This window comes from Lathamus discolor, chromosome Z (genome assembly GCF_037157495.1).
Source record: "Lathamus discolor isolate bLatDis1 chromosome Z, bLatDis1.hap1, whole genome shotgun sequence".
Taxonomy (NCBI): domain Eukaryota; kingdom Metazoa; phylum Chordata; class Aves; order Psittaciformes; family Psittacidae; genus Lathamus; species Lathamus discolor.
The window spans coordinates 16,062,993-16,077,411 of record NC_088909.1 but is presented as its reverse complement, the minus strand read 5'-3'; the positions used below and the strand labels follow the sequence as shown (position 1 = coordinate 16,077,411).

The 14,419-nt window shown below is 41.6% G+C and overlaps 1 protein-coding gene across 1 annotated transcript in view; it reads right to left on the bottom strand.

The window, feature by feature from the left end:
- Positions 1 to 14,419, bottom strand: part of NKD1 (NKD inhibitor of WNT signaling pathway 1) — a 137,285-nt gene that overhangs the window by 95,318 nt on the left and 27,548 nt on the right. Inside the window, exons 2-4 of the mRNA XM_065662620.1 lie at positions 13,292 to 13,535; positions 13,118 to 13,150; positions 12,761 to 12,921 (exon numbers count right to left, since the gene is read on the bottom strand). Of these exons, the coding sequence (XP_065518692.1) occupies positions 12,761 to 12,921; positions 13,118 to 13,150; positions 13,292 to 13,316 (219 nt within the window). The 5' untranslated portion in view covers positions 13,317 to 13,535. The remainder of the gene's footprint in view (positions 1 to 12,760; positions 12,922 to 13,117; positions 13,151 to 13,291; positions 13,536 to 14,419) is intronic.

Here is a 14,419-nt window from a genome sequence, read left to right as displayed (position 1 = left end):
CCAGAATAATGATGCTCTAATACCAAACAGCAGCTCAGTTATTTTGTGTTAAGAAACCAAAGCCCTTCTTACACAATTTCAAAGCAGCAGCTGTGACTTTGAAACTAGGAATTCACCCTGGCCACCTGCTCTAAAACTAGCCAAAATAAACATGGTGGGATGGTTCCTGTCGATAACCAGGGGATGGCAGGGTAGCACAGGTTGTTTGCCATTAGGGCTTAGGTCCCAGACATCACTGACTTCTCCAGAATCTTGTCTGGATGAGGACCTTGGGATCAAACTGCATCTGAAAGCTGGATTAATTATGAGGTGCTAGATTGCACTAATGTTACTCATGAGGAGCAAAACCGCATAGCACAGCTGAGATATATTGTTCATGACATGCCATTCACAGTATGATGTTTTATTCCCATAGCAGATGATCTTCAATCACTTGGCAACCAGAAAGTGTTACAGTCTGGCTTGTAAGGTACCATTTCCTTAGAAGTAAAGTTTTGTATTGCTCTTGGTTTGGCTTTTCTAAATATATGCAAAACTATCCATAATGGTAATAACACTAAACTAAAAATGATGACATTAAAGCCTAAAACTAGCCTACTTCTTCTAGTCTTAATGAATGCACTTACATTGCAAAAATCAGCGCCCACGAGTGCAGCTTGGTGGAACACTAGATATTTCCAAACTCACAACCATAGCTAATGTACTACAGTGTATCTCAGGAAATGTTTCAGGGCCTAATCCTTCTTTCAACAGAGTTGATGAAGAATTAGTGGATTTCAATAGTAAACGAATTTGACCCACATATACTCATATAAACATACACATTTCTAATTCTCAGCATTAAAAAGAAGTGCATTTTGTGTTAACCTTCAGAAAACTATACTACAAAGTACTACAGGAGAAAAAGAAACTTCTAATATCTAAAAACATACAAGCATGTTCCTAAAAGCTTATTTTAATATAACATTGCTTAAGAGGCAGAGAAGGAAAAAAATAACAATCAGGCCAGTGATATGTGTCCAAGGTCCCTTCCACTTTCTACTCCTTTTTGCCTTGCCTTCCCTTTTTGCATACCTGTTGTGCAGAGGCACATGTGAAAATAGCCTACTACAACACTAGCAGTGCAAGGTGGGAACATGCACTTCTGCTTACTGCCAGCAAAGGACCCACACTTGGATCTTCAAGGAAAAGCCTTTGGATGGTGGCAAAATCCGTGTAGCATCAAAAGCTGCTGCAAGTTTATTGCCTTGGGGTTTTTTTTTGCCTTTTTTTTCCCCTATAAATTACTCCTCCTTTTGATGTCTATTCTTGCTCTTAAAAAAAAACACACACATCAGGTTAAGATGAAAACTGCCCACACGACAAGTTTATGTTTACAAGCTTAAGAGCAAGTTTCACTTGAACACAGGTCAATGCCGCTTTAAGAAAACATCACATACCAAAAAAATCACACATGGTTAGAACACATCACGAGCAGAGAGGAATTGCGGACTCAGTCTGTCAGGCACCAAGCCAGCCTGAGAAGTCCTTTGAAGTTAGAAAAACATCCTCTGGTCAGAACACATTTGTGAAACCGTGGGACAGGCGCTTTAAACAACATTCACTCTGCGATCACCTGCGGTGTGCCAGTGGATTGGCGCCTGTATAACTTCAACAACATAACCCTTTATACTCCACAGAGATGACTCCAAAATCTGTCCTAGCAATAGCACACAGTCAAAAACCTGTGTGGCAAAACGTGTACCATTTCACCCTCTCTACAGCATAGGCAGGCAGTTCAAATAGGCATGTGAAGTGTGGGTAGAGTCTGCCATCAGCAGAACTTGGTCAGCTGAAGAAAAGATGTGCTACCTGAACAGAGCAGCATGGCCACTAGAGGAAGGTATCATCCTGCAAGAATAGCCACTGCAAACCAGCATGGCACAAAACTTACAGTATACTTTGGTGTGCAGCTGGGTACAACACAAAATACTCACTGTTAGTCACCACCACCACAAGAAAGGCTCTTGTCTGTGGATGGGTAGGTCTGGGCAACAGACACTTCCGCCACCCCCCCCATAATTACAGGCAGATGAGACTGAATGCCAGAAGACTGCTTTTTCAGCTGAGCTACTTCCCTCCACCCAGTTCTGCTGTTAGCTATTAGCACCCAGCCCGCTGGCATCAGTAAATTGTGCCAACACAATTTAAAGCCAAATCCTACCCCTGATCTGGCATGTGCCTCAGACCGGCACGCCTCTCAAGAAAAGAGTCTCTGTGCCTATTTCTAACTGAAGGCAGAACTGGTTATCCATGCCCGATACTACTGGATTTTGGCATTTAACGGTAGCTTTTGACCAGAGCCTATGCCTACTAAAAGTGTTGACGGAGGAAGCCTCACCCTGGTTTTGGATAGGGCTCCTACTGATAGTAGGAGAAACTCTGACTATATTAGGCCAGGACTCTTTCCTTGCTAAAAACATAGCCCTAAATGCATGCCATTAGCACTTTTCCTGTCTAACCGTTCTGTCCCGCTGTACTTGACAAGCTTTCCTATTTTCCCCAGTGGTGGTGAAATTCTCCTAACTTTTTGAGGAGACCAGGACTGTCAGTGTCGCCATCAGAAACACACCGAGGAGGGTCAGATTACTGTTGTTGAGCTAATAAAGGACATCACAATCCTTTTGCTACTCCCACAGGACATTGCCCACTGTCTGTTATTCATTTACTGGCAAATCTAGGGGGCTTCTCACTGCAGAGCCTTTGGTTTCTGTCTTTCCAAAATGGGGAAAACCAGAAGTGGCCATAAGGTTAAGGATAAATTGTTTTAGCAGAGGTTTCTTCCATGTTTAAACAGCAAATGTATGCTCATTGACTAAGCACAGGCAGTGCTTAGTCTAGCTGGTCCCTCCTAGGGACCTCCAAGGACACAGAGCTACTTCAATATGCCTTATCTTTGACTTTTATCACAGTTCTCACAAAACTTGATTTTGTTCTTTTTTCTTCTAGATTACATTAAAAATAAAGAAAAAACAGCACATGTGGAAAAGTGTGCCATGGTAAGGCTGATGACCAAATTCCAACGAAGTCCACATAGCATCAATGGATACAATACTTCCTTTCTAAATGCTGACTGCTGGTTGGTATTTTTTCTGTTCTGTTACCCGTCATGATGTTTTAATCCATGAACTGCTGCCTTTCAAAGAAAAGCCCTGTACAATAGCTTAGGCAGGAAGAGATCACTTACTTCTTTATGCTGCGCATTAGGCTAGAGTTAAAGATTTTGTATGCTTCCTACTGGTCATAAATAAACGATTGGAAACAGCTTTAAAGAAAAAAGAATGAGACTGTGGTGCAATACTTTAACAAACCAACCTAATTAGATAAAAAACACCTTCATACAATAAAAATGTGGTCTTTTAATGGGTATTAAGTAGTGCTGTGGGAATAGCCTCTCTCAAAATATGCTTCATAAACCTATCTGCCAAATTACATTGCTAATTACAAATGGGAATTTAAGTAGCAGTACAACTGGGAAAAACTTTTGTGAACCTGTCATAAAATGATCAGATATCTGTGGAGGAAAACACACTGCCATTCCACCAGCAATGTAGCTGCTAGATAAAAAGACTCTTATACTCACCACTTGAACTTCTTCCACATTTTCCACTGATGTGGCAGAGAACCCAGTACAAAACCACTGAAAGCAATGAGAAGTTTCCCCTGTATTACAAAAGGACTTTTACATCAAAACACAACAGGGAAATATTGCAGAATTTTTCAAGATGATAAAACCAGACTCACATAACTGGACATTGTTAGCTATAAATATACCTTTAAAAGTAACTTACGGCATTCTGAAGAACTCCTTTTTCATACACATCAGGAACAAGACCTTGCACATAAGCTTTGCATAAATAAAAATGGCTTTAACTGAGATAACCTATGAAGTTTATCCTCAACATAAAATCAAATATTCGGGATGGCTAAATGAGGCACAGTTTTTCCATGGGAAAAATATCAAAGTGTTATTTATTTTCCTGTAAGTACTTGTTTTGAAAAGCCTTTCCTCCCCACCTGGGCTTCGGCTAAAAGCCACAATCTACATTTAAACAGTGTGTACGCTTTAGAAACTATCAACCATATTTTTTTTGAAGCAGAAGCATATTAAATTATTTGATCCACTTTTCATAGAGAAAGTCTAGGTCTGACCATAAAGAAATAGGCAGGCTCCCAGTATAAACTTACCAGGATTACATCAAAGACCTTCCTCTAGGATCAGACGATTGATTTCTTCAATGCTTTTTAGAATTTCTTCCAGAATATTGTGGGTTATTGCCTTGGACCTTTGCTCAGCTGAAATGACAGATACTCTGTTTGCTAGACTATGATGTTCTCTCTTTATAGGGGAATGAGTGTCTGTAGTATATACACACATATGCTACGTGAACACAGAGATTTAGGAAAGTTCACAAGCAAAATTATTATTTAGTGTTTCAAACAGTAGTTTATTAGAGAAACACTGATACAAGCTTAACCACAGCATCTTATGCAATAAGAGACTGCTTGTTACTCTGTGAGCTCAGGACTTTCACACTATGCACAGATAAAACTACTGTTCCCCCAAACAGGCATCTGTTCTTTATATGCATTTAATGTGTAAGGCTTAACTTTACACGCCACCTTCTTTGCCTAGCTCTCTTGAAACTAACTATCCTGGAATAGTAAAAGATTTTTAAGATAGGACAAGAAACGGCTTAGTTCTTACCTTCCACTATCAAACCTTTGGGGAATCAGATGGGAAACTACCTCTGAGGGCAATACAACACACTACCCACCATTCTCCTTCCTCCCCCAAGACAAACCTGTCACCTTCGTACCACTCATCTTTCGCATCAGAGTATGGATCAAAAGATCCAAGCCTGCTCCCAAATCCCATTTCTCCTGCAAGACAGTACTTTGTTCTGTCACTTCCCTACTGAGTCTATCCCCTTATTGTATGCCTCACAGCATGTACGGCTGCACCCCAAGATCAAACACCCATGCATGATTTTCTTTCACAGATTTTGAATCACAATGTTACACTTTAATAGGAACCTCAATATACTTAATCCCTTTAAAGGTACCACAGTAATGCCCTCAAATGCATTAAATTCCACCCTAATCACAAAACACAAAGTATTTCTCTAGATGGACAGTCCACAGACTGTTCTGACCACATGCCAAACTATCTCTGAGCTAAAGCAACATACATTTTGCCTTCATTTGTTAGCTTGAAATCCAAGGATACGTGGCTGAAAATTCCAGGCAATTTAAGAGATCTCTGCTGCAAATTTTGCTCAAAACATAACTGATTTCTTCCCACATTTTAAGCAAGGATTCTCAAGAGATTCTTATTGCAAATATCATAAGGGACCAGTGCTACTGCGCCTGCATTTATAACCAAACCCATTAAGACCAAAAGTAAAACTGGTAAGTTGCATTTTTTAAGGTATAAGCCAGAGACATTTTCACACTCAGCTTTATGAGCTTCAGAGTTCCACTGAATATTCAGATCAAGAAGGGTTATTGGAGCAAACTAACAAACTATCAGAGCTCTGACAAAAAGCAGAAAAAGTGCTTACCTGATAAGTCTTGTTCCAAAGTATTAAATATCCCTAACAACGGCTTCAGATTTAAGGAACCACTTCTCATGCATTTCACAAGGATTTTGGTTTGAACAAGGGAACCAGGGGGTCTTCTATCCTTGGAGGGGTTGGTGTGGTAGGGTCTTTTAAGTGTATTTTAAGGATTTACTCCACCAAAAGCTTTATAGACTAAAACAATAGCAACATTTATTGCCCTGTAATATACAATAGGCCACACCACACAAACAAACACAGTGGTACTCAGTTTCACAGCCTGTTACAGGACCTCCCAAGAGAATGCATCATCGCTCCCTTCCTCTAACAGATTATGTATGATTAAACCAAAGTATTTCTCATATACGATGGGCACACACCAGATCACATGAGACACACACCTATTAAGGAATCCAGCTGAACACATACTTGCAGATACAAGCCTGTGGGAATGCCAGTTGCCATGGCAAACAAATGGTCTGGCCCTTCTTAAGCAGTGGAAATGCTGTTATGTGACAGCAGTCTATTTGGAAGACACTAACTGTCCAGGACTTTCCAACCCGAAAAAGGATGTCTTGCATGTTCTGACGTGTCATCGCTATTCTGCAGATTCCAAGACAGAATATATGCTATATTGCTCTGATGACAATATATCCAGAAGTTTACAAAAAGCGAATGCACTGTACTGAAGTACCCCTTTCAGAACAATGAGAATAGCAATAGCTGAACCTACACAAGTCATTTCCCCTCTCTCTTAGATTACACAGAAGTGAAAATATCTGTGCCAGCACAGCCCTTTCACCACAGCTAACACAACTGGCGTTCCACCACTGCAAGACAAATGTCATGAGATATTCCAACACAAACATGCTTTGCTGGCTCAGAAATCAGACACAATGAAGACTTTGCGTTTGGAACTTGGTTAATAACTCTCAAGTGGAATAAAGTCCGACTCAGTCTCCCATAGCTGTAGTTACTCTAGGAGTAAATACAAGCTTAGTTTTGCTGCCAGTGTTGGCAGATATGACTAAATAAATTCACAGAGAAAGTCTGTTTGACCATTTCTTCACAGTAATTTTTTTGACTAAAACTATACCTCATTTTCCATGAAGATATCTATAAATACCACAGTCTGAAAACTCCAAAGCATTCAGAGTAACTGGTGTATTAACTAGAAAAGTGGTTTAGTTACAAAAAAAATATTTCAAATACTTTGTGTGTTTCAGCGTCTATCACTTACTTGCCAACCAAGTTTTGATGCTGACATTCATGAAGCAAAATCCATCCATAAGGATTTCTATAAAGGGCAACATCTGCAGCATGTGGAGCAATGCTCCATTTCGATTTAAATATCATCAACAAACAATTATTTCCCCAACTTTGGAAAAACTAACTCTTACAAAATTTCAATACTCAAGAGAATACTCAAGAGACTTCTCTTTCCTCTGTACATAACCCCATTCAAAAGAAACCATAAAAGTCAACTAAGATATTCTGAAGAGTGTCTACAAATAGCCACTTACAGAGCTTCTCCTGGGTCTTATTACAGATCTCAGAAAATCTACAGAAAAACCTTCTGTTAATGAATGCTGCTGTAAAGAATATTCCCATATGTCGACAATCATGTACTACAAATTTCCCATTTTTTGTTATAACCAAACTTTTAGTGTACAGCCTGGATTACATTATTTACATTCAAGTCATTAAAGAACATACTGTTGTTACTTTTCATCCCACTTTACAGACGAAAATATACTCCATAACCAAGCCCTCCTCATTCAGAAGATTTAAGGGTTTCACTAAGCCAACAGGGACTGTGAGAAGTCCAAGAGACATAGCCTGTATTGCTTAGAGGAGAACTTCACCCAGCTACTACACAGAAGAGGCGTCCTTCTTTCAAATGTCAACCTAAGTAATGGGATGGGAGTAAGAGGGTTGGGAGAGATAAACAACTCCCCCCCCCCCAAAAAAAAAAGTTACTTTAATGAGTTTGTTTGCAGAAACTTCATGGGCTATTCAGCTTTCCAATCAACATGCCAAATTAAAAGTGTACCACATTAAATCTGAAACACCTATAAAACAAGACCTGATGAAATACAGACTGTCTTCCATTCACCTTCTCCATATGGCTCAAGCAAAGTCAACTTCTAATTTCATAACACAAAATATTTAATTTATGCTTTTCTTCATATGTCAATTTAACCTCTGGCACATAGTTTTGAAACCATGTAAGGATGCCTAACACTTTCCATATGGCAACTGAATTGTGGCTTTTAATTGCACCAACTGGTATCATTCAAGGATAATTCCCTTGGAATCTAGCTTTCTGCTACAGCATTGGCCAATTCACTAATCTCATCACCATGGCACTAATACTTTCAGAGACTCTTTGATTGTTAATAGTCATATTATAATTTTCCCAAATCAGAGCTGTCAAGATACACTATTTCCACCACTAATTAAATTATCTTGGTTTGTTGGCACCAAATTTCAACACTAAATAAGATTCTGTTTCTCTCTCTTTCAATATTAAGCCTGGCCATTTCATTCTAAATGTCATACACAATATTTTGTGTATCAACATACTATTTTAGTCATACCAAGATCTAGCTCTGTTGAATCCCTTGTTTATTTTAATCCTGAAAGTCAATGCAAATAATCATCCATACAATACTGATGTTAGTGTACTTGAAAATATTTCAGTTTAAGCAATTACTTCAGGCAGTCAAACAAGACAGCACCCAAGGCACTTTTAATTGCTCTTGTCACCATATCAGTAAGAAGGCAGTCTTTCAAAAGTCATCTACCCAAGAGATGACCCCAAAGTAGTGCTAGAATGAAGTCTTCCACTTCAACAGCCTTTAAGCCACAGTATATATATCCCACTAAAAAGTCTATTTCCTGCTTAATATTTTCCTTTTGGATGAATGACCTACCCAGCTGTGTCTTCCATAAGACTATGTATTTTTATATACACACACACACATGGTACTTAACAGTGGGGGATTGGGAAGTGCTTTTTTCTTTTTCTTTTTAAATGTAAGAATGATCGTGGTACAAAAGCAGTGAAGTTGACACTGGTGTAGTCTCCTCTCAGCCATGCAAGGAATGTCCATTAATGTCACTGGCAGTTACAGGCACAGAACAAATGGAGAACAAGCCCCGCCTCTGAAGCAGTGGTGTGCCTCAGTATTTCATACTGTATTATACCCCAACCAGATACTCAATTCTAATTAATATCAATTAGGGTTGAACATGAGAATCACTAGCACTGAAGAGCCCAGCAGAAGTGGTAAGCTAAAGTCTCTTCTATTTTACCTAAAATGATTACTTTCAACTTGGCTCACCGTGAGCTGGTTTGAAATTTAATTAAAAATATGACATTTTTTTCCAATTCCAAGCACAGATCTCAAAGAGACGCATGAGAAACCAGTGAAATTTCTATGGCTTTGAAGATAAAAGTAAATTGAACTGAGCAAATGTCATATTTAATATTTTCAGCATAGAGCTACTTCACAGTTAAACAAATAAATACATGAATACTTGCAAACAATGTTCAACTCCAAAAATAGTTTGCAAAAGTAAACACACAGAATAAAATTAAACTTAAGAATTATACGGGATAATCCACAGTGTCAGAAAACCTTTCTGGGCACAAGTTAACTCATTCATAAAGCAGCAAAAGAAGTGTATTCAATTGCTATAACAGATTTACAGCCCCAGTGGTTTCAATTAGCTTTGAAACTAGAAGATGACTCTGGACCTCATACTTTTCATGGATTCAGCAGAATTCCTTTTTTCTTTAGTTCTGCCTGATGTGGAAGGCTACAGCCCAACCATCAGCCTCCACAGTAATTAAAACACTTAGAGCACAGCAGCCCCTGCTGGGCGGGTGGCAATGGTTTAATGAGCTGAGCTCAGCCTGGAAGAGAAAGTTGTGTACACACCAGAAGTGTGCATTCCAGATACACTCCCTTTACCCTGGCTCATGCATTCACCCAACATACTATGAGAACATTCTCAGATGACTGATGCATTTGGCAATTGATGGACACTAATTGTTCTTCCAGTGAATTGGAAGCAGGAGACACGGATGGATGGGACACGACACGAAAAACATGCCAACTGAGGGAAGTGTTTTGACCAAGAAACTCTCAAAATTTCAGTTCAGGAGCAAAAAAGGTGGTGTGTGCTTGAACCCTCCTTGTGTCAAACACCCCTTGAGTGAGCTGCTGTAAAGACCTCCCTTCCACGACTATCGTAAATTCAATTTTTCTACAGACGAACACAAATGAAGTTTTTGCTTTCCTGTATTAGCCACTCACTCCTCTTGTAAAATGCTACATGAATCTCCCTGAACTTCACTGTCATCTCCTCTGGATGATTAACTTCAGCAAAATCATTCAGTGTCTCTGTTCTTGAGGAAAACAGCCTTCCTCTAGAACCAAAACAGAATTTTTGGCTTATAGAGAGCAGCATAAGTCAAATTTCATTATCACATTCAAGTTCTAGTCAAAATTATTCAAATCTTTTAAGTTTCAGATTTGAAAGCAACTGAATGCTCACTTCTAAGAAAAACAGGTATTTGGACCTGTACACTGGATTTTAGCAGATAAGATTCAATAAAACCACCATCAACAAAACTCTGGTTAAGGATTCCTAGGAGGAAATTATTTCTTGGACCACTATTTTTTTACAACTCACTGGATGTTTCTGTGAATGCAGATATTTTCATCAGTGTTTGATCTAACTCTTTCTGCTGTAAGTCACAAGCTCAGCAATTAGGACCTATTTCAGGGCTAAAAAACGTATTTTAATGAGAAACAAAAGTTTCATCTGTGACACAATAAAACTGCACCATTCTACAGAGCCCTGGAAGCTTATTGAACATTTTAGGAAGAATTTTGAAGTAGTAAGAGCCCTTGGTCAATTCAAGTGCACCAGTACTACATTACTGGTGAATACACAACTGTCCCACACAATCCCAAGTGACTAACCATTACAAGAAGTGACTGCTATTGCTACATCTTGAGGTGAACAAAGAGCCAAGAGGTTAGGCTACAATTCTCTTTGTATCTTGGTATAATTATACAAGAGATCAAAGAGATCTCAGAAGAGAAACAGTCATGCAATCTCACAGCAAATAGCTGAGACTCCATAATCGTTGTCAAAAAGACTGTACATATGGCACATCTGGTTCCAATGTAGGATTAGAAATGCACCCTTCCATAGTACAAAAAGAGCATATTTTAGAGGAACTTTAATGTAGCTGTCACAGTGTGCCTGTGACAGGATGACAATTAAACTAAGTCAATTAGCAAGCGATATATGCATTGCAGATATTACCCAATATATTAGGCAATAAATTTGTATTTTCAAATATTCAGCAACAGCTCTATCAGGATAACAGTAAAAAACCTCATGGGAACACTGCTTTTAAACATACTTAAACCTATTTACATTATTATAATGTACAAAAACTGTAGACTAATTTTTAGTTAATGGCTTGCTAATTGCTGATCTATCATGAGTAAAAGGACATCTTAAGAAGAGAAATACTGTCTCTTCAGCTGAGCATAATATAGAAATGATAACTGAAGTTTTGTGAATCAAAAAGTATCTCCGACAAAGTTGTGGCTTTTTTCCTTCTTGTCAGAAACCAACTGTATTTGTGGAAGAAAATATGTTTCCAAAAGCTAAAGTCAGAGTTTTTTGCCTTTAACTCTTGCATTTTAAAGCCACACTTAGTTTGGTGAGTTGAGCTTCTTTTGTAGAAAATACGTATTTGAAAGGTAGAACATATCTAAAAAGCTTGACTTACTAAAATGGGGATAATGGAAAGAATTAAAAGCACATGGGTTCATTCTTTGTATCACACATCTATGTACCACTGTTGATGAGACCTTCATTCTTTGGACACATTGTCTCCAAGTAAAGCACAATAAAACACTTCAACCAATCACACCTGCAACTTGCACATGAAATGATTACAGTCATCAAACAAACACTTGCATCAATACCTTGCCCACCCCCCCCACCTCACACACACACACGCACACACACCCCCACGCCCGGTCTTACTTCTTCCAAAGAACTTATCCTCCCCTAAATACAATACTGGTGGAATCTAATAAGTCATCATTATCTTTTCCCATAAGCATCTTCTACACACTTTAACACCCAATACAATGAAGTATTCTCCACTTGCGAGATAGTTTTCCCTGAGACATGGAAAGTCCAGACTTCTGACAATAAAACTGGTGGCTAACAAAGCAAAGAGCCTGCAGGAGGTTTGGTGGCCAGGCTCTGCTTGTGCTTTCAGAGCCACATTCCTTGCTGGGAAGCACAGATTCCAATCTCACCATCTCTCAGGTTACTTTTCCACTGATGAAGCTTTCAGGGCTTGATTCAAAGCTCTCAGAAGTCAATGGAAGTCTTTCAGTAAACATCAATAAGCTCTGGATCATACTCTGAAACACTCTGAGGACCATATCTAAGAACTGTTAAGTCTGTTTACCTCCCATCATGCCTTCTTGTTCAGAGAGACATTAACAAGAAGAAAAAGGAAAAAAAAAAAATAGCAACTTAAACATTTCCTCCAGCTCAACTTTACACGAAAAGACCAGAGGCAAGAGGAAGGGTGGCCAGTGTGCTAACTGCCAGGACAAGCAACATGTGCAATGACTCTTATGGAGAAAGCCTGCCCCCCATTATTAGCAAAGAGCAAATAAATAACAATACAGTCTTCAGGGACTTCTCCTTTCCAGAATTCCTCTGCCAAAATGTCACAGCTGGACTTGTACACCAATCAGGGTGCACAAGCTTGCACACACTGGCAGAGTGATGGGCTTTGCCCAGAGATTCTCTATTTGTTCCTGTTTGTGAATGAGTTTGTTCTAATCGTAGCGCGGACAGGTTCTCTTACCCCTCTGGCTTTTGTGCCAGCATCAAGTTTGCTCTGCACCTCCTAACTTCATCAAAGGACTAAAGGAAGCCACCCACGGTGCAGCCCTCTGGAGCAGCACTGGGGCAAAGCAAACCCTGCCTTTGCACAACCGACCCTTGGGAGGGAGGGAGAGAGGGATGTAGAAAGAGGTTTTGATTTTCCCCGTTTCAAAAAGGAGGGAGGGCGGGTGGGGGCAGCAAGGAAGCTGACATACCCTGGAGCTGGCGAGCCTGCACACAGCCCGGTGCTGGCAGCCTTGCTGGAGTCCCGAGCTGCTGCCTCCGCTGCTGCTGCTGCCCCCGGCGTATTTCTGCTTCACCATCCAGTCCTCCAGCCCTCTGCGAGCCAGAGAGGCGTTCACCGCAAAACTATCACCTAGGAAAGAGACAATGCCGCCGCTGAGCCGCCCGCAGAGCCCACCCGGCCCCGCGGCCACCGGCATCCCCCGGAGCCAGGGCAGGAGAGCACAAACAGCGGCGGAAAGTTGAGGGGACAGGGCAGGGGGCCGGGGGCAGGCACCCAGAGCAGGGGAACGCGTTCAGAGTTACTAGCAGTAAGGAGCCATCCCTACCTTCTGGACTTTCTCGGGGTTTACAAACGGCAGCTAGGCAGATCCGGAGGAAAGTGTGGGGGGGGAAATAATAAAGGAAGATCATTAGACACCAGTATAAAAACACAGCAACAAACCGAGTAAAATCCGAATGAGGGGAAGGGGCTAAGGAAGTAGCAAGTGAAAGGAACTAACCATGTTTCGAGTGAAGTTTCCCCATCTCTCTGCATTGATCTGCAATTACGATTCATTTGACTGTTTTCAGTAGGGTCAGGTTGGCTTCTTGTTATTTTTGTAGATCTATAAAATCCCAGCGTGTTTAGAAATCCATGTGCTCCGCTTCCCCTGCTCAGGCATACGCGAGATCAGAGCTGGGCTCCTCTCCTGCAGCACGGTCCGGCGTCCCTCGCTCCGCTCCAGTCTTCCTCCTCTCTCCTCTCTTTCCCAAAGACAGAGGCGGTTACAAAAGACCTTACTTCACCCACCGGGGAACATGATTGACACCTCATTGAGATTAGACCACTTGCAGGCAGCCTCCGCCTTCCCATTGGGCCGCGGCGGCAGATGAAAGGGGCGAGGGAGCCTTTTGGAGGCTCAAAAAAAAAAAAAAAAAAAAAAAAAAGAGAGAGAGAAAAGAAAAAAAGAAAAAGGAGCAGCCGGGGCGCGTTTCACTTCCAGCCAGGCACGGGCGGCGGGGCCGGCCCGCTCTGCTCCCCGCGCAGCTCCGCGGGGTGCACACAATGAGCCGCGCTGTCCCCGCCGCCCCGCTCCGCCAGCGGCCCCGGGTCCTGTCCGGGGCAGCTCCGCCCTCCGCGGACTCCCGTGGAACCCCCGCGGGCAGCTGGCACTGCGCGGTGCAAAGCGGTTCCCCCGCCCGGCGCAGGCTCTGGCTCGCAGGCGCCGCTCGCCCGGCGGGCTGCTGGAGGGAGCCGGTCTCCCGCGCTGCTCGCGAACCGGCCCCGTCACCCTGGGCACTGGGACGTGGTGCCGGTGTGCTCCTGTCCCGCTCGAGTCCCTCCTTACCCGTATCTGCACCGCGAAGGAAACCAGCACGTCCGGTAAAGCAGTTGTGCGGCTAACTTAGTCCGCAAACTGTGTTTAGAGGCATCCCTGTGCGCAGAAGGGATCCTACTGAGTCCCTGTTAATGCCAAAACGGAATTCTCGGCATCGGATCCAGAGCCCTTTCTCTGTGACTCACAGTGCTGGCAGCAGCGGGACAAAATCTCAATCAGCATTGTAATAATAAGTGGCCTGGTTTCGGATGGGATAAAGTTAATTTTCTTGCTTGGGTTTAAACCATGACGACAATGATGATGGTGGTG